Genomic DNA, 24,054 nt, shown 5'->3' with positions numbered 1-24,054 from the left:
AACTGCCAAATATCCATTTACTCTCTTCCCCTATTTCCCCACAGTAGGGCTTCTTGCTTGTGGGGAGAGTATCAGGGTCTCCTGGAGCTTCTTTGCTGAAGACCAAGCAGGCAAAGTTTATGCATCCCTTTGTCTGTTCTGCCTGAGATGGTGTGGCTGCTCCTGACCCCTCTGGAAAGTGGTGTATTTGCATATGCAAACCTGGAAGGCCCTCAAGTAATAATACTTCAAATAATCTCTCCTTGCAGCAATATCCAATGCAACGCAAAGGCTATGTAAATAGTTGTTATGCATTATTGTTTAGGGAATAATGACCAGGAAGAAAGTCAGCAGGTTCATTCTGTACAGATGCACTCTCTTTCTTCCCCAGATTTCATTATGCAGGAGAGATGTTTTGATCTGTAGCTGGTTGAATTGCTGATACAGATGGGCCAGGCTGTATTAAAAGAGTGAAATTTCTTTGAGGTCTTACATTGTGTTCTTAAAATGCATTTGAGATTGTATTTTCACCACATGCTCCAGGCCAGGAGGTCCTGCCCCCTAGCTTGGCTCCTTTGCTTGCCAGGTGGCCTTCTCCCTCCCTCTCCCTAGGGGAGTGGCAGCTCATCCTGACAAACCTGTCCCACCCTCCTGCCACTTGGCTCCCAGCCCTCCAGGCCTCTGTGGGCAGTGAACTATTAAGCTGGAGCTTCAGGTGCTTGGCCTTGGATGTGGTGAGGATTTTCACAGGCACTGAAGTGAATGATCACATCCAGAGCTTCCCTGCTTCTCACCCCTTAGGAGAAAGGCTTCTGTATCCAGGGAGTTAGACAGAGGCTCCTTTAGGCAGGAGCATGCTCTCTCTCTCTCTCTCTCTCTTCTCTCTCTCTCTCTCTCTCCCTCCCCTCCTCTTTTTTTCTTTTGTGTAGTGTGATAAATGTGTTATTTTTCCCTTTTTTTCTTTTTCTTTTTTTTCGGCCACACCCATTTGATGCTCAAGGGGTTACTCCCAGCTAAGCGCTCAGAAATTGCCTCTGGCTTGGGGGGGACCATATGGGACGCTGGGGGATCAAACCGCGGTCCTTCCTTGGCTAGCGCTTGCAAGGCAGACACCTTACCTCTAGCGCCACCTCACCGGCCCCTATTTTTCCTTTTAATTGAATCACCATTGAGATTTTGAGTTAAGAAGTTATTGATGTTTGATGTTTGTGGGCCTGGGGCAGCAGCACAGCGGGTAGGGCATTTACCTTGCATGCAGTCATTCTGGGTTTAATCCTCGGCATCCCCTGTGATCTGAGCCGCCAGGGGTGATTTCTGAGTGCAGAGCCAGGAGTAACTCCTCAGTGCTACTGGGTGTGGCCCTCCCCACAAAAAAGTTATTGGTGTTTGAGTTTTGGTCATACATGAGTTTTTCAGGTAGAAACCCACTTCAAGGGGGTCACAGAAAGATGCCTTCTTCTTAGAGACTGAGCCTGAGTGGACAGGGTTTGGTATTACCTGGCCCGGATATATCATGACTTCTGTCTCAGCTCATTTGTCCATGGAGACTGACCACAGCCTCTGGCCCTGGTATCTACTCCCTGGGTGGACAAACAGGCAGACTGGCTGCAGTCTGAGCCACTAGGGCTGACAATCACTGTTCAGCTGAAGGTCCAGGTGGGTAGGGGGCAACACAGCCAGAAACCCGGGACCCTTTACCAGTCACCTGCCACCAATGTTCCAAGTTTCACTCCCGTGCCTCCTGCTCCAAGCTTCCCTCAGTGGCAGACACCACCCCGTTTTTTTTACCTTTTAGGCATAGTGATTTGCAATAGTGTTAACTGTGTTAAGTGTAACTTCACTTTACCTCCTTTCAAACACCCAGTTCTTATTCATTTCCAATTATCAAAAATCTGGGATTCTCTTTTATGCCTTTGAGTGGTACCACAGAAGGTGAAGTAAGTGGTCTTTTTGCAAAGTGACCATGGAACCAATGTGGCTGATCTGGGGGAATGTGTATGTAGTTCTTAAGACCCCGCCCCCTACCCCCTAAGCCCACCTCACCTTCCCCAGGGCAAGGCAGGGAACAAGCATAATGTGAGTACTGACCAGCCAGGACTTTATTGCTCACTCAGTCCCATGTCTTCCTCAACTTTCCACAGAGAAACCAAGATTCAAAGAGGCTTGACAACTTGCAAGTGATCAGAGACAAACTGCAGGACTAATGAGCTACTGGTATGTAGATCAGATATATTATGAAACCTATTAGAGGAGTTTCTTTTCTAAGGCACTTCACAGTTTTTGACATGTTGCCCAGCCCTGTAATACCTCAAAAGGCTTGCATATTATATGCTACCTACCTGATTCACTTGACCTCAGCCAACTATCTAAGTTCTTGATGTTCCAAGGAACATTTTTGGGATAAGGCACCCACTTTACCTTTTTCAGGGTATGAGGGGAACAGTAATGGTCCTCAGAGGTGCTCAGGGGACCATGCAGTGCCAAAGATAAAATCCAGGGCTCTTATCCAGTCTTTGAAACTATCCTGACTCCATTTTTTAGTCCCTCTTATTTTACTTCTTGAAAAATAAAAGCTGGATTCAATGGTTCTACTCTTGAATCTTGCAATTATAATAGCTGGGGGTCTGGGGCCAATTGCTTGTTTGTACAAAACCTGTGCAGTGCTTTCTTCCTCCTATCCCCATTTATGGAATGAAAATGGCCAGGTTAGGAACCACCTGCCTCAGTGTTGAGGTGACACAGTGTGCTAAGGCTCAGTATACCCTGCCTCTAGGGGGCCAGAAAATAGGTTGCATGGTTTCTATTATCAGATCCTTTACTACCTCTATTATAACTATTCTATTACCAGCTCTTTGTGAGAGCTTTAAAATATACAGTGGGGGAAGCAGAGATATTACAGCAAGTAAGGTACTTGTCTTGCATGTGGCCAACCTGGGTTCAGTCCCAGCACCTCCTATGGTGTAAGTTCTGACCAATGTCAGGTGTATCCCGCCCCCAAAAGAAACCCCAAATATATGAGGAAATAAAGAGGCATAACTAGGTTCCAATAAAACATGTATTTATTGACACTAAAACACGATTTTATAAAACTCTCAGGTCACAAATAATTTAAAAAATTTTTAGAAATACTTTTTGTCGGGGCCAGAGTGGTGGTTCAAGCAGTAGGGCACTTGCCTTGACCGTGCTAATCTAGGAAGAACCGCAGTTTGATCCCCCGGCGTCCCATATGGTCCCCCAAACCAGGAGCAAAATCTGAGTACATAGCCTGGAGAAACCCCTGAGCGTCACTGGGTGTGGCTCTCACTCCCCAAAAAAACAAAACCAAAAAAACCCCCAAAACCCTTTTTATTATATGCTGTGATTTACCAAGTTGTTCATAATACAATTGTTTCATGCATTAATTATTCAAACACTTCTCCTTCCTGGGTGGTCTCTACCAGTGTTTCTGATTCCATACCCCCCACCTTAGCCTGCACCCTTACAGGTATAAATTTACTTCATGTTGTTTATTACAAAGACAAATGGAAATAACAAAACTTAGATCAATAGGGGTCAGTTTGAAATGACTGTTATATATCTTTCAATGGTGTAACTAAAGTCAGTGTTTAAGGATTTACTGGACTGTGATTGGTGAGGTTGAATGTTCTGTGTTACTGTTTAGGCTCCTTGAAATTGGTAGTTTTCTATGTAACTTCCCATTAGATTTGCTGTGATCCCACTGAGCTTACACTATTATGAAATCTGAGGTCTTGTACAATCACTTGCAGTCATGCAACCCAGAATCTATAGATCTGGAACAAATTTGGTGGCTTGGTAATTGGATAAGATTAAGCTGTGGAGCTGGGAGGTTTCTGTTGGAGGGTGTCAGGTGTGGAGTGGGCTGCTGCGCCTTCAGACAGAAAAGGAAATCTGCCCCCACTCATTCTGTGAATGACCCCGAGTGATTCCTGGGAAGTTAGCGGCCATCATTTTCTTTTGAAGCTTAGAGGAGCTGGACTGTTTTGTTTTTACACAGGAAAGTGGCAGGTGAAGGTAACGGCTGTTGGGCTTTCAGGTGTATGTTGGGGGACACACTTTTCCAGCCCCCATTCTGAGATCACCTCAAAATTGAACATTTTTCCACCATTTAAAAGCCTAAAACCCATTCTGAACTCATGGGCTATATGTACAAAGGTAGGCAGTGGGGATGGATTTGGAGGTGGATGCTGCTAGTCCACAAGGTGTGACTGCTCTCAGAATCTATGAGCAGCTTCCAGTGTATCTTCACTAGCCACTTCTATTCCCATCTTACGCAGTTACCCCTGCATTCAAGCTTGATACTAGGTACCATTGGCAGCCTCACCCCTACAGTCTCCCTTTGGTACTGGGAAACTGGACAGATAGGTCATTAAGAACTCATGATTTTACACTACCAGTGGCTGCTGTTTTCAGATCAATGTTTCTTCCCATTTGCTGTGGTCTTGCATAGTCTTTTGTTGGCAGGAGGTATCTACATCTTGACTATATCATGGTTTAGAGGTCTTGCTTCTGGGAATACCTCAAATGCACCCATTTCCCACTCTGGCAGATTGCAAGTATTCCAGCCAATAAGATAACTCTACTAGAGACATCTCCAAAAGGGCACAATTGCCTTTTCATTCAAGAGTTGAGTACAATGAGTGCACAGAATTAGCCTCTGTGGGGTGGGTGATGGCTGAATTCCTTAGGCTAGAAAAAAATGGATCTTATCTAGAGCTCACTCTCTAGTGTTATTTGTGGCTGATGTAGTTTTCTGAAGAGCCAACCACTCTGCTAGGAGCTAGGGACATTTATGCATGAATGAAAAAAAATCCAGTAAGTCTCAATTGTTAAGGACTGTCTAATACATATACTACTCTGTCAATGTGCATCTCTGTGTTTGTGTATATATCAGAAACTTACACTTACTAAACTCCCCAATCTTCCATTCCTGCCATGATAATGTACTTACTCTGCAAATGTCTATCCCATTTATTTCAAACTTTCATCTTTTTTTTTGGGGGGGGGTTGGCATACCCAGCAGTGCTCAGGATTCACACCTGACTCTTCACTCAAGGTTCACTCCTGGTGAAACCGAGAAATATGGGGTGCAAGGGACTGAATTGGGGTCGGCAATATGCAAGCAAGTGCCTTACCTGTTGTACTATCACTACAGCTCACAACTTTTTTTTGGTTTGGGGGCCATATTCGGCAGTGTTCAGGGGTTACTCCTGGCTCTTCGCTCAGAAATTGTTCCTGGCAGGCTTGGGGGACCATATGGGATGCCAGAAATCGAACACAGGTCTGTCCAAGGTTGGCCATGTGCAAGGCCCTACCGCTGTGCTAACACTCCAGCTCCCTCTCAACTATTTTTAATACTGGTCCAGGAAAACTTTTTTTTTTTTTTTAAATGAAGACATACCCACATTCATGATAACAGTTTGCAGACACAGACTTATCAGATTGCTGTCAAAAATAATGCTGATAGGGCTGGAGAGATAATACAGTGGGTAAGGTGCTTGCTTGCTTTGCAGACTACCAACTAGGGTTCAACCTCAGCACCACATCCAGTACTTCAAACCCCACCAATAGTGATCCCTAAACAGAGAGTCACTCTTTAGGACAGTTTCATAACAAAAACTTTTCATCCACTCTTGGAGCTATTATGTGAAAAGCAGCAGAATGAGTTTGGTAGTGGTATCTGCATTCCATTATGAAAAATATTGTAAAACATAAGCAGCCAAAGTGGAGTGGGGTGGGGAAGGGACACTAGCCCTGTCCCTGGGAATTGAGAACAGGACAGAAGAAGGTTTGTGTCCTGGATAAAGAATGCAAGAGGCCAGCTTGGCCCAGGTCACTGTCAGGAGGTGGTAGTCCATTCAATCCCAAAGCACATCTGTTGTTTTCCAAGAATCACAGCCCTTTTGTTTCCTGCTGTGTTAAGAGCCCCTGAAGTTGACAGAACTGGCAGCACAACCCAAGCAGGTTGCCTGGCCTATATGACATCATTCGAGGATAGCAGGCAGCCCTTTGCCTGAGTTAGAAGCTGCATTTAAAGCCTTGGTGGGCTGGGCCCGGAGAGATAGCACAGCGGCGTTTGCCTTGCAAGCAGCCGATCCAGGATCAAAGGTTCGAATCCCGGTGTCCCATATGGTCCCCCGTGCCTGCCAGGAGCTATTTCTGAGCAGACAGCCAGGAGTAATCCCTGAGCACCGCCGGGTGTGGCCCAAAAACCAAAAAAATAAAAAATAAAAAAAAAAAGCCTTGGTGGGGATCACCAAGGAAGCAGTCTTATGCAACACTGGATAGTAGATAACTTATTTCTCTTCCTAATTCCTCCAAATTTCATTGCCAGCCTTCCTCTTGAAATGACTCCAGGGAGAGGCCCATCATCGATGAAAAACTGGTTTGTAGAGTCCCCCAAAGGCTTTGGTGGCTTTTGTCCAGAGCAGAGATGGTGTACATGGTTTCAATCATAGAAACAAAGAGTTATATTTGTTGAGTGGTGCAGACTCAGTTGGAGTGCAGTGATTATTTCATGAGGATTCACACTAACTCACAGTGTTGAGGGTGGGCAGCATCTCTGCTGGGTCAAGGCCAAAAGCACCTGCAGGAATGGGCGCTCACCACTCACAATGATGTGATGGTTGTTTGGTTTGGGGCACAGTACTGATGTACAGCTAATGAGAAGGTAGATACGCTCAAGCACAATTGGACACACTACAGTTTTATCTCCTTGCACTCCAGAATCTGCCCGAGTCCTTTCTATCTTTTCATACATCCCCAAACCCTTTCCTAAGAAAAAAAGCACCTTTCTATAAATATTTTGTTGTTTCTCCTATATGTAATACATTCCAAGCTGCTGGGACCAAGACTGCATTTTATTGATGAATACTGTACAGGTACCTAGCTTTTGATGATCAATAAACAGAACCTTGATCATCTTCTATCCTAAATCTGAGATCTGTTCTAAACCCTTCAGAGCAGCTCTTCAGAACTGCTGGGACATTGCTTCAACCAAGCATAGTTAGTTGGCCAGAACAACAGGCACTGCAGCAATAGTACAGTGGGAGGGGCATTTGCCTCACATGCAGCCAACCCGGGTTTGCTTCCTGGCATGCCATGTGGTCCCCTGAGCCTTCCAGGAACGATTTCTGAGTGCAGAGCTAGGACTAATCTCTAGGCACCGCTGGGTGTGGCCCCAAAACAAAACGTTAACTTGAGGACAAGTCTGAAGGGAGCCACTCTTCTTCCTACAAGTCATCTTCTTATTTTCAGTAACAGGCCAACCTCTTGTGGGAGGTGAGGCCTTCATCTGGTATGGTAGGCAACTGCCATCATTCCCCAATGGTGCTATCCCTGAGGTATCAAGAGTCGTCTAGGAATAGTAGAGCAGATTGCCTATTTGCATCTTGTGAGATGTCAAAACACTATTAGATTTCTGCCCTGCACCCTTTTAGTAGATCCTTTAGCTCTGCCTCATGTAAGGACCCAAGACAAAAAAAGACCAAGGATGGGTCTTTTTTTCTTTTTTTTTTTTGGGGGGCGGGCCACACCCAGCAGTGCTCAGGGCTTACTCCTGGCTGTCTGCTCAGAAATAGCTCCTGGCAGGCACGGGGACCACATGGGACACCGGGATTCGAACCAACCACCTTTGGTCCTGAATCGGCTGCTTGCAAGGCAAACGCCGCTGTGCTATCTCTCTGGGCCCAAGGATGGGTCTTAAAGCAATTCCTTCAGCCATGGCTGAAGCCATGGTTTCCTTAGCATGAAGGCAATAAGTTTCACCTGTTTAGCTTTTACACCAAACACCCCATCTCCACTACACTGGTCTGAGCCACAATTTACCCTCTGCAACTGGCCAGATGTTTCTAATTAAATTAGTTATGCTAGTTTCTTCTTGAAAGCACTGCAGGCTGTCTTGAGGGGGGCACTCAGACACAACCTGGGTTTTGGCCAAAATTTTACCATTTCCTAATTGCACATTATCTCCTGCTATAGCTTTTTGAGTCGAGAGATCTGCAACTCAACTTCAGTTTCTGACAACTTAAGTTCTTAAAAATAAACCTCATTTACAGAAAGCAATTTTCTAGCAGAAATGAATAAAAGTGTGGGTAAGAAAAGTAATTATTTTCCTAAGAGCACAGACAAAAAAATAAAGATTTCAGTGTAAATTTTACTATTTTATTTGTGAAAAAACTACAAGCAAAATTCATAAATAGACATTTCTATTTAAAGCAGGAAAATGATAAAGTGGCTTCTAATCACATAGTCGTGCACATGCCAGTAACAGGAATATATTAACATCTTTTATTTGCTAGACAAAGAGCAGTGTCCAATATAAATTTCCCCAAAACATTTAAGACCTGTGAATTTCTGACCAGTTCACAAAACCACCAACTGACACTTTAGCATGAAGAGAAAACAAAAAATAAAAAAAAAACAAAATAAAACAAAAACAAACCTAACAGACTGTCAGCTCTAAGGACGTTACAGAGCAGAAATTTCCAAAAGCGTTATACAAGCTGTCTTTTTTTGGGCAAATGAAAAATATAGCTCGTATAATACATTAACAAAAATTCACAAGATTATGTTTTGACATACTTAACAAGCATTCTCTATTTGTCTCCAACAAACAAAGCTAAGGAAATAATGTAACCATCTTTACACAGTAAATTAAGGTTACAAGTCATACACAAGAACAGAACTGCTTGCGCATTAAAAACTGTTCAGCTCCATTGTCATACTCTAAATGTTGGCTCTTAAACCATTTTCGGTTACATACAAGCAAAGGTTATTATATATTCAGCAATTAATAAATTTTCAATAATTTAAGATACGGTAGCTTAAAAAAGTAGACTGAGAATGGTCTTGATAAGGCAGGTGATATACATCTTAGTGGAACTAAACTCACAGAAGCTTCTGCCAATGTTTTTAAATATCCAGGTTGAAACTGAAAGGTTTTGATTAAAATATTTTGTGGGTATCAGGATGTCTTCACTTTTTTTCCAACTGCATGACTCAAGCAGAGCAAGTCAACTAAGCTGTGTGTGCACACACAAGTGTGAGCAACCGTAGGGTAGTAAAACAAATGGAAAATTGCAAGCGTTAACACTGTGCTTTTGTTTTGATTTTTATAACCTGCTATCTGTGCCACTGAATACCAAGTATTTCTGGTCCTCTTTTAATATATATCTTTATAATCTACACTAGTGTCTTTAAGCGCTGCCTACTAATTGCTGGGCAAACTGCAAATACAGAAGTTAAAGGAATTCCATTTCCAGAATACATGCCTGAGGGATGTCATCAATTTCAAAAATTAAAAGTCTAAGGTTTCTGCCATCTCACTACCTCATCAGAATACACAGGCAGCTGTAGGTCAAGCCTGGTAATATCTGACTGCTGAGAGAAGTCCCATGCTAGCTGCAGTTCCTATCAAAATGGCAATTTCATCCCATCTATTCTAAGGCAATCCTCCCTTCCTTCACCCCTCCCCATCCTCTAATTTATTTTTTTTTACGGAGGCAAAACTGAAAAACCAAGACATTGGCAATGGATTAATTAGCAGCCTATGAGTAGCTGGTTGATCAGCTTTTTCCACTAGTCTGGGGGTCCAATCACTTTACATGAAACTAATTTCGAAAAAGTACACAGTGTTTCTGAACAAAGTGCATACCAACACTTAATGGTTCAAAAAGCAGTGCAACCCACGTTGAGTTTGGTGGCATCTTAAAATTTTTTTAAAAAGTTAATTAAAAAACTTAGCAATTCCTTACATCTCTGGAAAATAAATATGGCTGACTAATTTACCCTCCCTGAGACCCTTAATAAAAGGAATAGTAAAACTTTAGAAGGAATGTCTTTGCAATAGCCCACTAATATTAAAATGTGGATTTAAAATTCATAGTCAAATCACTATGTATTATATATCCTGATGCTTACACAAAGCATCGAATCTCCTTTGGTTCATTAATAAATACTTTAAAAATGTATTTAAAAAGACAAGTATAGCTTGCATCCCAGATACAAGCATTATTTTAAAAAGAGGGGAACATTGTCCATGCATTTGAGAATAGGACCACAAATGGCACTGCTTTATAATCTAAACCTTTGAGAACAGAATTTAAATTATGGTACATTAGTGACTACAGAATAGTTTTAATGTAAATGTGAAAGGAACCTTTCCTGTTGGCTACTCAAATCAAGCTGTTAATTTTCAATTTTACTCGTTGCCTCCACAGACAGAAGTTACTTCTTAAGCAAACCACCTTTTTCACACCAAATATGGTGCACTCCAATACAGATCAGTTTCCCTCCTGCAAGTCCCCTAAAGAACGATCAAATAGAGGAAGGTGATGTCACATTCCTGTGCTGGAAAGGACTCTCAAGTCTGTGGATATGAAGGTTAAGTGTCAAATAGAAGAGACCTTAAATCCAAAATAAAATGAAACAAAGGATTTTTTTTTTTGAAATGAGGAGAGGTGAAATTATATTAGTGGTCTATGTTTTTGTAAGACAGCAACCCCTCCCCCCAAAAAAGACAAGCCCGAATGAAAAAAAATAAAAAACAACTTTGGAAGAGAGTTTATTCAAGCTATCAAGGAAGGAAAAGATCACTCCCTCGCTGGGCTGTAAGGAAGTATAAGCTTTCCCAGGGACTCAGCGCTCAAGCCATTCTCCACTGTGCTCCTTCTCACAGCAGGGAACTGAGTAATGTCTCCAAACACTCAAAAGCTCCATGTCAGGATTGGATGTGTGGTTGATAACCTTTGTTCAGTAAAACAAATGAGTAGAATCTAAACAAACAAGTAGATTTTTTTTTAAAAGGAAAATTAATTCTAACAACGGAATCAGGGTAAGGGCTCAGGGAAACAAGACAAGAAGAGGCAAACAAATCTCAATTACAAAAACCACCACTGCAATGTCACGTGCAAAATGGAAACAGGGATTTGCTTCTTGAATGGTCTGAAAAGTACAGTTTAGACAGTTTAATCCTAAAACTAAGAAGCAATTTATAGATTTACCTCAGACATGAGTAGAGGTCTGGAAAATGGATGAAATTTGAGTTACAGAATACCATATTTTCATGTAAGTAAAAAAGCAATGTTAACATGTAACCATAATTTACACTGAATACTTGGCATTCTGGAGCTAGTTTAGTTACTTTTGAATCATCAAAGCTGTCCCAACTAAACATTTGTGATTTGTCAGTTATTCCATTGCAAAAAATGCAGGCTATCTGGAGCAGTCTTTAAATTTGAGATCACATTGTTTAAAAAATATATATTTTTTATATCTTCCAGTACTCTTCAAACAGATGAGAACCGAGTTCCCACTTGGGTTGGAACACACTTCATGTAAGACTGATTTTAATTTAATTTCAGCACTTTCATGGAAGGGACTGTTCCAGATCTGTAACTGTTCAATGCTGTATTCACTTCACAGTGTATCAAGCACCAGCGTTTCCATGGATTGGTTTCAATAACCCTTTATATATAATTTTATATTTATATATAGTTATATCAAAACTGATAGTACATAGTATAACTGGAAGAAAGAACTAAACTTAAAGGATATGCTGAAAAGATGGAGTTTGTGAACACAATAAATAAAAGTTCCCTCCCCCTCCCAACCCTCCCAACAACAAAACAAAAACCAGTTGTAATGTACATGGAAAATTGTGCACAGCAGATTTTTTTTTTATAAAAAGTAGATTCAGGAGCACATCCAATTATAAATGATTGTTAGGAAAATCATATAAAACAATGGAATACATAAAAGTGTCAAGAGTAATCGTCAGGGTGAGAAATTCCTTGGTGGCCAAATGCCCATCGCAAGCAGAAATTATCCTGGCAGCATCACTAAGATGTCGATGTCCGCAGAAGACTCTCCAGGGGTGCAAGCAGCACGGGCAGGTGGAGGATTTGAATTTCATACCCTGATTCATAGTTTTCACAATTCCATGTGCAATTTCAGAAAGATTCGTCATTGATGGCTGACATATCGCCCTTGGGCGTGGAGGACCGGGAGGAGCCCTTGTCTGTGCTCTCGGAGCCTGAGCTGCTCTGATTCTGCTGTTCTGACCCTGCACTGGAGGTCACTGTGGAAGAGGAGGTTGATGAGGAACGAGTCTTTTCCTTAAAGTCTGTGATAATGACGGTGACGTTGCCCACAGTTACTGCTAACTGTTGTGCAGTGCTTCTGTCCACGTTTTTCAGCCGGGGCCTGAAAGCAACACCACAGGGGAAAAAGTCCATTAAATCAGCTATAGACTTAAAGCATCTTCTTGGGGAAAGTCAGGAACACACATAGACTTCAAGACACTGGGGTACCCAATCTAATGCTCACCACACACACCAAAGCTTGCCAACAAAAGTTCAGCAATAATAGTTTCAAAAGCTTTGGAGCACTGCAGAATGCAGAATGATCAATAGTCTTTTCCCCTGTTCTCTCTGTTTTTGGGTCACAGGGATCTAACTATAAAAATCACATACATCGGGGCTGGAGAGATAGCACGGAGGTAAGGCTTTGCACGCATCCCATCTGGTCCCCCGAGCCTGCCAGGAGCTGTTTCTGAGTACAGAGTAACCCCTGGGCGATGCCGGGTATGACCCAACCCTCCCCCCCAAAAAAAAGATCCACATCCACAACTCAATTCTTCACTCTAGCCCTTCTTCACCTATAAACCCAATAGACAGGAACTCTTGGTTCCTGATTATAACCAGGTAAATTTACTGCAATTTACTATTTTATTCAGGTTTCAAATACCTTGAGGTGTGATTCGTTTCACTGGCCTTTGTTGTCGTATTTGCAGACTGTATACTGTTTGCTTCACTAGGTGGATCTTTCAGAATATCAGACTTTGGTCTAAATTGGGGAAGAGAGATATAAGAAAAAGGCATTTAAAGAAGCTTCAATTCAGCTGCAAAATAATTCTGTACAAATAAAGCAGGAAAACGCACTTTGTTTTCTTGTTGGTGTTTTTCTTGGTTACACTAGGACTAATTTCCTTATCTTTCTCAGGTTTCTCTTTGTCTTGCTTTTCAACTTTCTCCTTCTTTTCCTTTTTAGGGGGTGGTGGAGTGGCATACTGTTGGGCCACTTGCTGTGCCACAAGCTGAGAATTGATCCGAGGTTTTCTAAAACATTCAAGAAAAGATGTATCATTACTTGCCTTATATACATTGCCTTATAACTTCACATTTATTTTTACTTCCAACTTCACAATTTCTTAGGTAATTTTTATTACAGTTTAACTGGCAGGTAAATAAAATCTTCCTGTACATATCTTAGTATGGATATATTACAAAAACATTTTTCTTTTCTCTTCTGTCTGCCTCTCCCTCTCCCTCCTTCCCTCCCATACCCCCACACTCCACCCCCTGTCCAGATTCTACTGACAGTTTTCAAATATTCCTGTTGCAGAGGGTTAATCTTATTTTATTACACGGACACTTGTAATCCCTTGGAAAGAAAATGGAATTCAAGTGTGCCATTCACTCATCAATCTAATTATTCTGAGCTGGTGCCCCCCGCAGCTCTGTGACTGGCACGGACAACACACAGAGAGCAATGAAAGGCAACTGTGGTTCGGAGTAGCTCCCAAGAGGGTCAAGACTGAAAGTCATTATAAAAAAAAAAACCTTAGACAAGCGACATATTCATTGTGCCATTAACCAGTATGCTTGAGCCAATCTCCAACTGACACAGACTCTTCATTTTATTGTTTATGAATTCCAAGTGATGCCAAATACTTTTCACAATACATTATTATCCTGATCCAAAGGAAAGTGAGAAGGGAAAGCTTGTGCACACTATCCATTTAAAATTGAAAAACTGTTCCAATGTAGTCTCATTTAGAGACTACATTTACAATACAATAGTTCCAAATACCCCAAATGAGTTAAAATCACCTTCCTATCTCATAGCTCCCCTCAGTTTTCTCCAGGATGAAGTAGTCTAGAGAAAATAAACTGGACAGCCTAAATCTGGCTGATACACAAAAACCAGTGAAACAGCACTGAAGAATGTCTAAAAACACACCTAGGAAAGTCAAACAAAGGAAACCTCTCGATATGTATCTATCCTTTCAAGAAAACAAAGACGTTGCCAGATTGGGTTACCTAGAGCACCAGCTCTGGGGAACAGATGTGATGGGGGTGAGCAGGCTGCAGACAGGTGACACTCATCAATGTGCCATTTCATCAATGGGGGCCTCCTACAGGCCTCTCCCAACTCAAGCCCTGTGGTCACTAGGATGACACGTCAGCCACTGAGGGATAATGCCTCAGGAAATACAACTACCTCAAAGTCTCCCTTGGTGTGAGCTAGCAGCCCCATTTATCGTGGTTAAGGGATCAAACACAGCCTAAAAGGAGGAAATGACCTTAATCTGACTCTGATCAGAAAACAGGTAACTCTCTCTGCATGGGCTTTAATGAAAGGCAATGGCGGCAGCAACATCTATCCTAAAGTGTTCTCTTCCTTGATTAATGTTCATCTAAAACCACCTACAGAACAAAACACTGCACTCACTAGGACACAAACAGATCAGCTGGTCAGGGCTTCCTAAATGAATACAGTCAAAAAAGAAACAATAAAGTCAGCACAAAAGCAAAGTAAGAAAAAATTACTTGAGGAAGTATTGCAATTAAGCAATTATTTGTGCTCTACTGCTGGGGCAAACTGGCCCCTAAGAACATTGCTGGCTGCCAAACAATCCAAGTTCACTCTAGATACCGTGCCAAGCTTGTTTTACCACACTGTACTTTGATGCCAAAACAACCCAATCTACCATCTTTATTTATTTGTCACTATGGCATATTGGCACAGTACAAAGTGAAAGCCATGACCATTCAATAAAAATTACTTAGTGGGTGGATAAAGAATAATATGAACACTGCAGAAAAAATACAAAGCTAGGTGAAGAATGAGAAAAGGGTCAATCTTAGATGAGCATGAGACATCATTGTCACTTCTAGGCAACAGAACTAAACACGATCAGGGCCCTTTCGAGCATGAAGATGAGCACACCCAGATTCTAACTTTGCACATCCCAACAAACTATCTTTGTTCACTAAAAACTAAAAGGCCCTTGGCAGTGTGGACTAGAACAGAATCCTAAAAAGACCACTTGTTTTCTGTTCATTTCACCTTCTCCTTAAGATCCATATGGACGTCAGTGACAGAAAACTAGTATAAAATATGCAGAAATGTACAGAACTGCTTTTAAAGTAAATAGGCTAAGTTTTAAAGCCCCAACGTGGCTTTTAAAAAGATAAATAAAAGTGGCCAGAGTGGACCCCGGAATGATTGCACAGCATCGTTTGCCTCTGCAAGCAGCCGATCCAGGACCAAAGGTGGTTGGTTCGAATCCCTGTGTCCCATATGGTCCCCCGTGCCTGCCAGGAGCTATTTCTGAGCAGACAGCCAGAAGTAACCCCTAAGGACCCCACCGGGTATGGGCCCCCCCCCCCAAAAAAAGTGGCCCAGGTGATTGCAACGAGGTAGGGCGTTTGCCTTAACTTGGCAACCCAGGTTCGATCCAGGGCAACTCAAATAGTACCGAGCTGCAAGCTCATGGAACATGTGGAATGCTAGGGATCAAACTCAGATGGGCCACGTACCAAAGCAAACACCCATGCCAGCTGCACTATCACTCCATCCCCACCCCCACGCCCCCCGTTTTATATTAACTTCTCAAAACATTTCTAGACTAGGGCTAACCAGTAAGGTGCTTGCCTTGCATACAAGCCATCCCAAGTACTGAGGTATCACCCAGCCCAATGAAGAGTAACTTAGAAAAGAAAATATGACTGGTAATAGTTTATCATTAAATTCCCAAAGCCTTAAATGTACAGGATCTTTTTTTGTGTGTGTGGTTTTTGGGTCACACCCGGCAGTGCTCAGGGGTTATTCCTGGCTCCAGGCTCAGAAATTGCTCCTGGCAGGCACGGGGGATCATATGGGACACCAGGATTCAAACCAATGACCTCCTGCATGAAAGGCAACCACCTTACCTCCATGCTATCTCTCCGGCCCCAAATGTACAGGATCTTTTAACAGAAAACTACACAAATATTCCTCTGTTCAGATTTAGAAGATGAAATAGCTTTAGTCTATGTCCCTGATGCAGGAGACCCAAGATTTTGCTGTACAATGTTTCCTGATAACAAGGATATTCTTTAAACTTGCTGGTTAACACTTGAGGGCCTTCCCCAGGGCTATTCTTTTGAGCAATTTCAGGAATTCTATAATCAGGACAAAAGAAGTCCCTATAACCTTTGTGACATTTATTGAAGGCAATCATTTTTTCTATAACACAGATAATTAAGAGTCTACTATCACTTTATTTTGCCAAGATCATTTACTGCACTACATTCTTAATTTCCTTATACACTCCTAACAATCTCTCCCCGCCCCCAACCTGGGGTTGCTCAGGGGTTATTCATGGCTCTGCACTGCAGGATCCTCTGTGGTGGAGCTTAGGGAACCTATATAGGTACTGGGAAACAAACCAGGGTCTGCTGTGTGCATGGCCTATTGCTATACCCACCCCCTCCTCTAGCCCCAGATTCCAAATATTAAAGTACAAAAGGCTATGGCCCCTCTTTCTGCACTTTCTACTGCTGCTAAATACAAGCAAATTAATCTTACACACACACACACACACACAACACACACACACACACACCACACACACACACCGTTTCCCAAGAACCGGGTCTTATACATACAAGGTGTGTGCTTTGCAGCAAGTACTAAGCTTAAATTAATTTCTTGAAATTAAAATGGGGAAATACCATTATCTTAATCCATAATTAAAGTCAATAAATGAAACAAAGTTCACCTTGTATGTCACGAGTAATATATTAACACAGACCATGCAGATTTTACAAACAGAATTTCCCCTTACAAATAATATACTTAGAACATTACATTTTCCATCTTAGGAATGCCTACAATTATCCTTCCTCAGACACTGAAGGAAAAAAAAATGGAAAGATCTGTAACTAAAAAAGCTGACAGGGCCAGAGCCTAAGTACAACATGCAGGGTATTATTACCCTTGCATACACATATACAGAACCTTTTTTGGTCTGCTGAGGCTCTCAGGGAGTGGTTCCTGAGTCCAGAGCCCTCAGAAAAACTAGTGAGACCAAAAACCCAGGGAAAAAAGTTGATAATCTTTGCCCTAGGAAATAATATTAAAGTCCTAAGTGTTTCACATATTCACATATTGGTGTCCCTAATGTAATCCTAGCAGGCAAAGAAACACTAATTTTGCCTCATGGGAATAGATGAAATCCCCCAACCCCCGACATTTTAGAGCATTGTTTTGGAGGATGCCTCGGATTACACTGAAAATCTACAAAAAACTTGTCACAGAGGGGACACTTATACTAGAAGCCTGAGGGGTAAGGGAAGGGGGTAGGGGAGTATGATGGGAATAGGGGTGGAGGGAGGCCAAACTCTTGGTGGTGGGAATTCCCCTGATTTAATGTCAATATGTACCTAAAATATTACTCTGAAAGATTTGTAATCCCACTTTGGTCAAAAAAAAATTAATATTAAGGAAAAAAAGTCTAAGTTGATCAGGAACACCAACTTCCAAGAGCAATTCCTCTACCTAATGGAAGCAAAACCTGAAATGTCTCAACTCCAATTTCCAAATTGGCATTTTGGGGGTTGCAGAGAGTATCTGGATACTTCTGGGTAATTCCCAGCACCCTCAGGGTCCTCAAGCAACACATCACTCAAGAATTCCCTCCCAATGAATCAAAGGGAAATGCTGGGGGAGGGCGTCTTACTTTGGATTCCTTAGGACCAATGACTAGGGAAATAATTTCGAAGAAAAAAAAAAAAACTTCAAGGTTTGGTGTGGGTATCCTCTCCCCCAACATCATTAATCCCACCTGAATCAGAACTGCCCACACCTGGAATGGGCAGGTAGAGAAGTCTGCTGAGGGGGAGAGAGAGGGGATAAGAAGGAGAGTTAAAGAGAAGAGGAGAGAGAGCAGGAGTCAGATTTATATAGTCTGTTTGGAATACTTTATTCCCTCCTCTTTGTTGTTTCTTAATGACCCACAACTCTTGTTTGTGTGTTGGAAGACTTTAAGGAGCTATTTCTGACCAGATAGCAGGAGTAATCCCTGAGGGTTAACAGGTGTGGGTCCAAAAACAAACAAACAAAAATTATCTCTGGGCCAGGGGGGATAGCATGGAGGTAAGGTGTTTGCCCTTGCATGCAGAAGGCTGGTGGTTCGAATCCCGGCGTCCCATATGGTGGTTCCCCAAGCCTGCCAGGTGTGACCCAAAAACCAAAAAAAAGAAAAAAAATTTTTATCTCTATATGATAAGTTAATTCTGTTGGAGGTCCACACTATGATACTTTTTGTGCCTATACAAAATTCTCCTAAGAAGCTTCCCAGCAAATGTGTTTCTCATGTTTCCCAACATTTATGACTACAATTCTCAAAACAACTTGATGAGGAACACTCTCTCCTCTATATATTCTCCCTGGTCTCATTCTTCACATACACAGGAACCCTCTAACACTACCTCAGAAAAACAAACTCAAATCTACCTTTCCTCCACTAGAACAGTGTTATTTTTCTTCCTTTTCAGTTAAGGACCCATATACCTGTTCCACAACATCCATCTGGTTGGGGGGGGGGGGGGAGAAGAGTCCCACACCCTGATGGTGCGGGAGACCAACCAGTGAGCACAAGTAAGGCAAGCACTCACTGTACTATCATTACTCAGCCCTATCCCCCACCCCCCCCCCCCCCGCCCCCCTCCCCCCAGGGCTTACAGAAATAAATCTGATCTCCCTAGTTTGATACTTAGGGCTACACAGGATCTAACTTCCAAAAGCAGTCCTTCCCTCTACTTCTACCCAGGAGATCCTAGTTCTAAGTTCAGCCACACAGGATATTCTTTTTCAGAAGACACCCTTTACTATCCCATGTATTTGCAGATCTTACCCTCTTGGCTTTCCTTAACTTTATTTGCGAAATCTATAGCTACTTTCAGAACCAGTTCAAATGCCACTATCTCCCTGCATTCTCCACAAAGTAACAGCTTTGTGACCAGATTTTTACCAAATTACCCAAACATACCGCTACCACCCCTTTCCAAATTAAGAGCACCACTGATTTAAGAATGTAGGTTTTCTGTACAATGTGAAAACAGGCAGCAGTGCTGCATTAGCGTGTAAACACAGCATTATATCATAAAGATGCATCTTGGCACAGTCTCTAATGGGCTTTGCAATGAGGCTATACTCACGGTATAGCTTATTAAACAGGAACAACTCCTCTATGATTCCTGATCCACTGGTATGAAACTCAGGGCTTCAGGTACTAAAGATGGTATAGGGTTAATAAAGCTCTAGCCTTGCATGCAGCTTACCCTGATTCGATCCCAGCACTGCCATAAGTAATCCCCAAACTCAGATATAGCAGTAGCCCACAGCAATGCCCACATCTTCCCCTTCCATTAAAAAAAAAAAAAACTCAAGGCCTCACACAGGTTGTATTACCATTTAAGTTTATCTCCCTGATCCCTGTGTAATTTACTTTTTTTATTCTGTGTTATCAAGAATGCCATTCTGGGGGCCGGAGAAGATAGCATGGAGGTAAGGCGTTTGCCTTTCATGCAGGAGGTCATCGGTTCGAAATCCCGGCGCCCCATATGGTCCCTGTGCCTGCCAGGAGCAATTTCTGAGCTGGAGCCAGGAATAACCCCTGAGCACTGCCAGGTGTGACCCAAAAACCAAAAAAAAAAAAAAAAAAAGAATGCCATTCTGGTGTACACAGATTCGAATAAAATACCTAGCCCACGTGGTAACTTCATACCTTTGGTTCCACCCTCTGGCACTGGATGTGTTGAACCCAAAGCCCCAAGTACCACGGGAAATAACTCCTTTTAAAGCAGAATTTGGGGCCTGGAGAGATAGCACAGTGGCGTTTGCCTTGCAAGCAGCTGATCAGGACCAAAGGTGGTTGGTTCGAATCCCGGGTGTCCCCATATGGTCCCCCGTGCCTGCCAGGAGCTATTTGCTGAGCAGACAGCCAGGAGTAACCCCTGAGCATCACTGGGTGTGGCCCAAAAACCAAAAACCAAAATAAAATAAAATAAAATAAAATAAAAATAAAGCAGAATTTGACCAAGTTAATGCTCTTTCACTAACCCGCACTGTCTAACAAATGAACAAGGATGGGAAACCACTTAAAGTCAATGAAATGGATCTGAGCGGTTAGAGTGTTTAGAGAGATCTTCAGGAAAGAGTCAGCAAAGATTACAGCAAATGAACTAGATACACATACCTCTGAACAAACTCTATTCCTTTTCTCCTATCTCAAATCTTACAGTCGCTTAAAGCCTGTTTACTTAACCTTAGACAAACCACATTACAACAAGAGCAGGTACTGTGGCATCAAACAGGATCATCATATTTCCAATGAACTTTTCCAGTAACACTGACTTACCTAGTGCTTGGTTTGTAAAAAGGATAACTGGATACCCTAACTGGGATAGTTCATCATTTTGGTACAAGAACTATCCAAGTAAGTTAGTATTTCATCCCAAACTAAGAATTCACCACAAGGTAAGGATCTCATCTGTTCCAAGAAGACCTTTAAATGTAATCCCTCTTAAATTCCGTTTCTTCAAAAGATTAGCTGAAAACTAGACTCATAAGAATTACAGCTGCATTAAAAAATATGTTACGGGGCCCGGAGAGATACGCACAGCAGTGTTTGCCTTGTAAGCAGCTGATCCAGGACCTAAGGTGGTTGGTTTTGAATCCCGGTGTCCCAATATGGTCCCCCGTGCCTGCCAGGAGCTATTTCTGAGCAGACAGCCAGGAGTAACCCTGAGCACCGCCGGGTTTCCGGGTGTGGCCCAAAAACCAAAATTAAAAAAAAAAATCTTTTATGGGGCCAGAGAAAATAGCATGATGGTAGGTTGTTTTTCATGGAGAAGGACGGTGGTTTGAATCCTGACATCCCATATGATCCCCTGTGTCTGCCAGGAGCAATTTCTGAGTCGTGGAGCCAGGAGCGACCCCCTGATTGCTGCTGGGTGTGACCCAAAACCCAAAACCCAAAACAAAACAAAAAAACTTTTACAAATAAAGAATGTATTTTTATTCCCCTCCAGAGACTGTACATATACATGTCTGGCTATGGTGTGCACATGTTTAGATGTGGTGCTTACCAATCAAAGATAAGGTTACAGTGCCTATGGAAGCTCACACACACGGAAGTTGGGTAGACAACAGAAGGTAAAGACACTTTTCTTGCAGTAACCTGCCTAGGTATGATACCTGGCACCACATATGGTCTCCCCCCAAGTCTCCCTGAGAGTGATCCCTGAGTACCAGAGCCAGGAATGATAAATGATAAAATAAAAATAAACAAAAATAAAAAAATTCATATTGCTTTAGTTGAGGTGTTTTGAACACATACTTGCCAAAGGTTACTCTCTTAGTTAACTCATAAAAATTAGTTTTGGGGGGGCCCAGAAGCGGTGGCGGCTAGAGGTAAGGCATCTGCCTTGCAAGCGCTAGCTAGCCTAGGACGGACCGCAGTTTGATCCCCCAGCGTCCAATATGATCCCCCAAGCCAGGAGCGATTTCTGAGCACATAGCCAGGAGCGTCAATGGGTATGCCCCCCCCCCCCAAAAAAAACAAAACAACAACAAAAAAATTAGTTTGGGGCTGGGTATAGTGGGAGGTTTGTTACTGAAGGCAACTCACACATGTACTGTCCAAGGATTACATTTTACATTTCTGGCCTTGGTGCTCACACATCTTTTATGAGTTGCACACCTTCTGTGGCAGACTGCCAGTATAAAAGAAGAGAGCTTATAAATCATGCTTGATACACGTAGAGCACCGAGAAAGAGTTCATGACCATAAGTTTGCAACGTAGATATTCTACATCCACTGTGTGATTTTCCCTGGTTCTCCTGGTGGAAGAGTGGAGATGTCTCCCAAGTAGTACTTCAGGTGGCAGAAGGGGCAGAGAGTGGAGGGCACGTGCATTTTTCAGCAGTTCTCACTAAGTGGTTAAATGTGCCAGGCAGAAGATGTGTGGCAGCTCAACCTGTGGTGCTGTGAATTACACAGGCTAATCCTACTAATGCTCAGGGAGCTACAGGGTTGCACCGATAATGTGATGTTTGGGTATAGAGTCTGGGTCAGTCACATGCAGGAACACACCCTGAAACCCTGAACTAGCACCAGCACCCAGGCCCTTTGAACTAATGTTAGGGCTACAAAAGAAATGCAGTGTTCTTACATACTTCAACCATCTCCTCAATATGAACAGTAGTACAATAATGTTAATAAAACACTGAAAGTACCCGTCTGGCACCCTACCTAAACTCTATCACATATTCTTTCAAATTTTTTATTTCCTTCCAGCTATGATACCTTCTCAGTTTGTCCTTTCTTAAATACTTTTAAGGAGTACTGGGGAAAATAAAGTCAGTCTTTTTGTACCACTATTCCTGTATCTCAGTCTGATGGTTTCTTGTCTGGGGTCACACCTGGCAGGTTTAGGGACCATACAGGATACCAAGAATCAAACTAGTTAGGCCATATGCTATACTACTGTTCCGGCCTCTATCATTTTCATATTAATATTAGCATGAGGTTATTGCTTTGCTTTTGCTTTATAATGGTTATCTTGTTTCCTCATCCCTTCTATATTTATTACCCAACTGGATTTATGTACAAGTAATAATTCTGTCTCATCTACCATGTATTTAAGCTCATTCATTTAGTTGTATTTGTGAAAATTCAGAGCTGTTTATTCACAAGGTTAAAATTAAAATTTAACACCATTTTGTTACTCAAAACTTCTGGTTTCAGCTTTGGCCCAAGGGAGCTCTTCTTTAGGTTATTTTTATAAATCCCTATTCTCTGAACCCTTCAAGAGTCCAGATGTTTTTAGGATCAAATGTTCTTTAGAGTATTTTACACTCTAAACATTGTATTCAAAGAAAACTATTAGATCAGCTGTACATGATGAAAATTCTAACTTGAAAGGCATACAAGGTGACAAATATACATCATTTCATCTTACCAAATTATATTTCAGGGCCCGGAGATATAGCACAGCAGCGTTTGCCTTGCAAGCAGCTGATCCAGGACCAAAGGTGGTTGGTTCGAATCCCGGTGTCCCATATGGTCCCCCCGTGCCTGCCAGGAGCTATTTCTGAGCAGACAGCCAGGAGTAATCCCTGAGCGCCGCCGGGTGTGGCCCCAAAACCAAAATATATATATATTTCAGACAGTATAACCATTGACATAGCTGAGTGATCTCTAAGCAAGTGGGGGCTCTCAATAACACAGTAAATATATTTTCTTCCTTTTGTTTTTTGTTTCTGGGCCACACCTGGCAGTGCTTCAGGATGTACTCCTGGCTCTGTGCTCAGGGCACTACTAGCAGTCCTTGGGAAATCAAATCAGGTCAGCCATGCAGAGGGCAAATACCTTAACCCCTGTACTCTCCCTTCAACCCATCTTATATTTTCTCAGAATATCAAACTGTTGTGCTCTTACTGAACACATTCTATTGTAAAAACTAAAAATGGCAAGAGAAATGGATGATACATTCCCATTATACTAAGTATTCTCTAAAGCAAAATAAGGTTTTGCTCCCCTTTCTGGCATTCCAGGGGAAAGGGCAGGAGTTTCAGACTGAAAGAAATCGGAGATATTTTACCCAGAAATAAAGTATAAGGGCCAAGGTTGAGAGCATATTTCCCCAAAAGAGAAAATAGTCTATGGTAAAAGAAGGCACCAAAGAGAACTGCCTGATCTCTGGCTTTATCCCTCTCCACAAAACTCAGAGGTGAAAGTGGCTAGTGGCACTTTCAAGATCACTAATTACTATAAAATGAAAAGAAATAGATGCTGAGGTTTGTTGACTTGACCAATTTTGCCAAGAATTTTAAGAGATAGAATCTATGTACATCATTTATAAAGTACAAAGAGTTTTTCTATCCCCAAGCACAGCTGTGTGTGGTCCCCAAGTCAAAAAAGTGCCTATTAATTTTGATAAT

General features: G+C 42.2%; 1 protein-coding gene across 1 annotated transcript in view; it reads right to left on the bottom strand.

The window, feature by feature from the left end:
* Window positions 1–11,632: 11,632 nt before the first annotated feature.
* Window positions 11,633–24,054, bottom strand: part of RYBP (RING1 and YY1 binding protein) — a 77,989-nt gene continuing 65,567 nt past the window's right edge. Inside the window, exons 3-5 of the mRNA XM_049776955.1 lie at window positions 12,939–13,115; window positions 12,745–12,843; window positions 11,633–12,201 (exon numbers count right to left, since the gene is read on the bottom strand). Coding sequence (XP_049632912.1) covers window positions 11,949–12,201; window positions 12,745–12,843; window positions 12,939–13,115 — 529 coding nt within the window. The 3' untranslated portion in view covers window positions 11,633–11,948. The remainder of the gene's footprint in view (window positions 12,202–12,744; window positions 12,844–12,938; window positions 13,116–24,054) is intronic.

Source organism: Suncus etruscus, chromosome 7 (genome assembly GCF_024139225.1).
Source record: "Suncus etruscus isolate mSunEtr1 chromosome 7, mSunEtr1.pri.cur, whole genome shotgun sequence".
NCBI lineage: Eukaryota > Metazoa > Chordata > Mammalia > Eulipotyphla > Soricidae > Suncus > Suncus etruscus.
The sequence above is the reverse complement of the archived record's forward strand: the minus strand, read 5'-3'. Positions and strand labels throughout refer to the sequence as shown.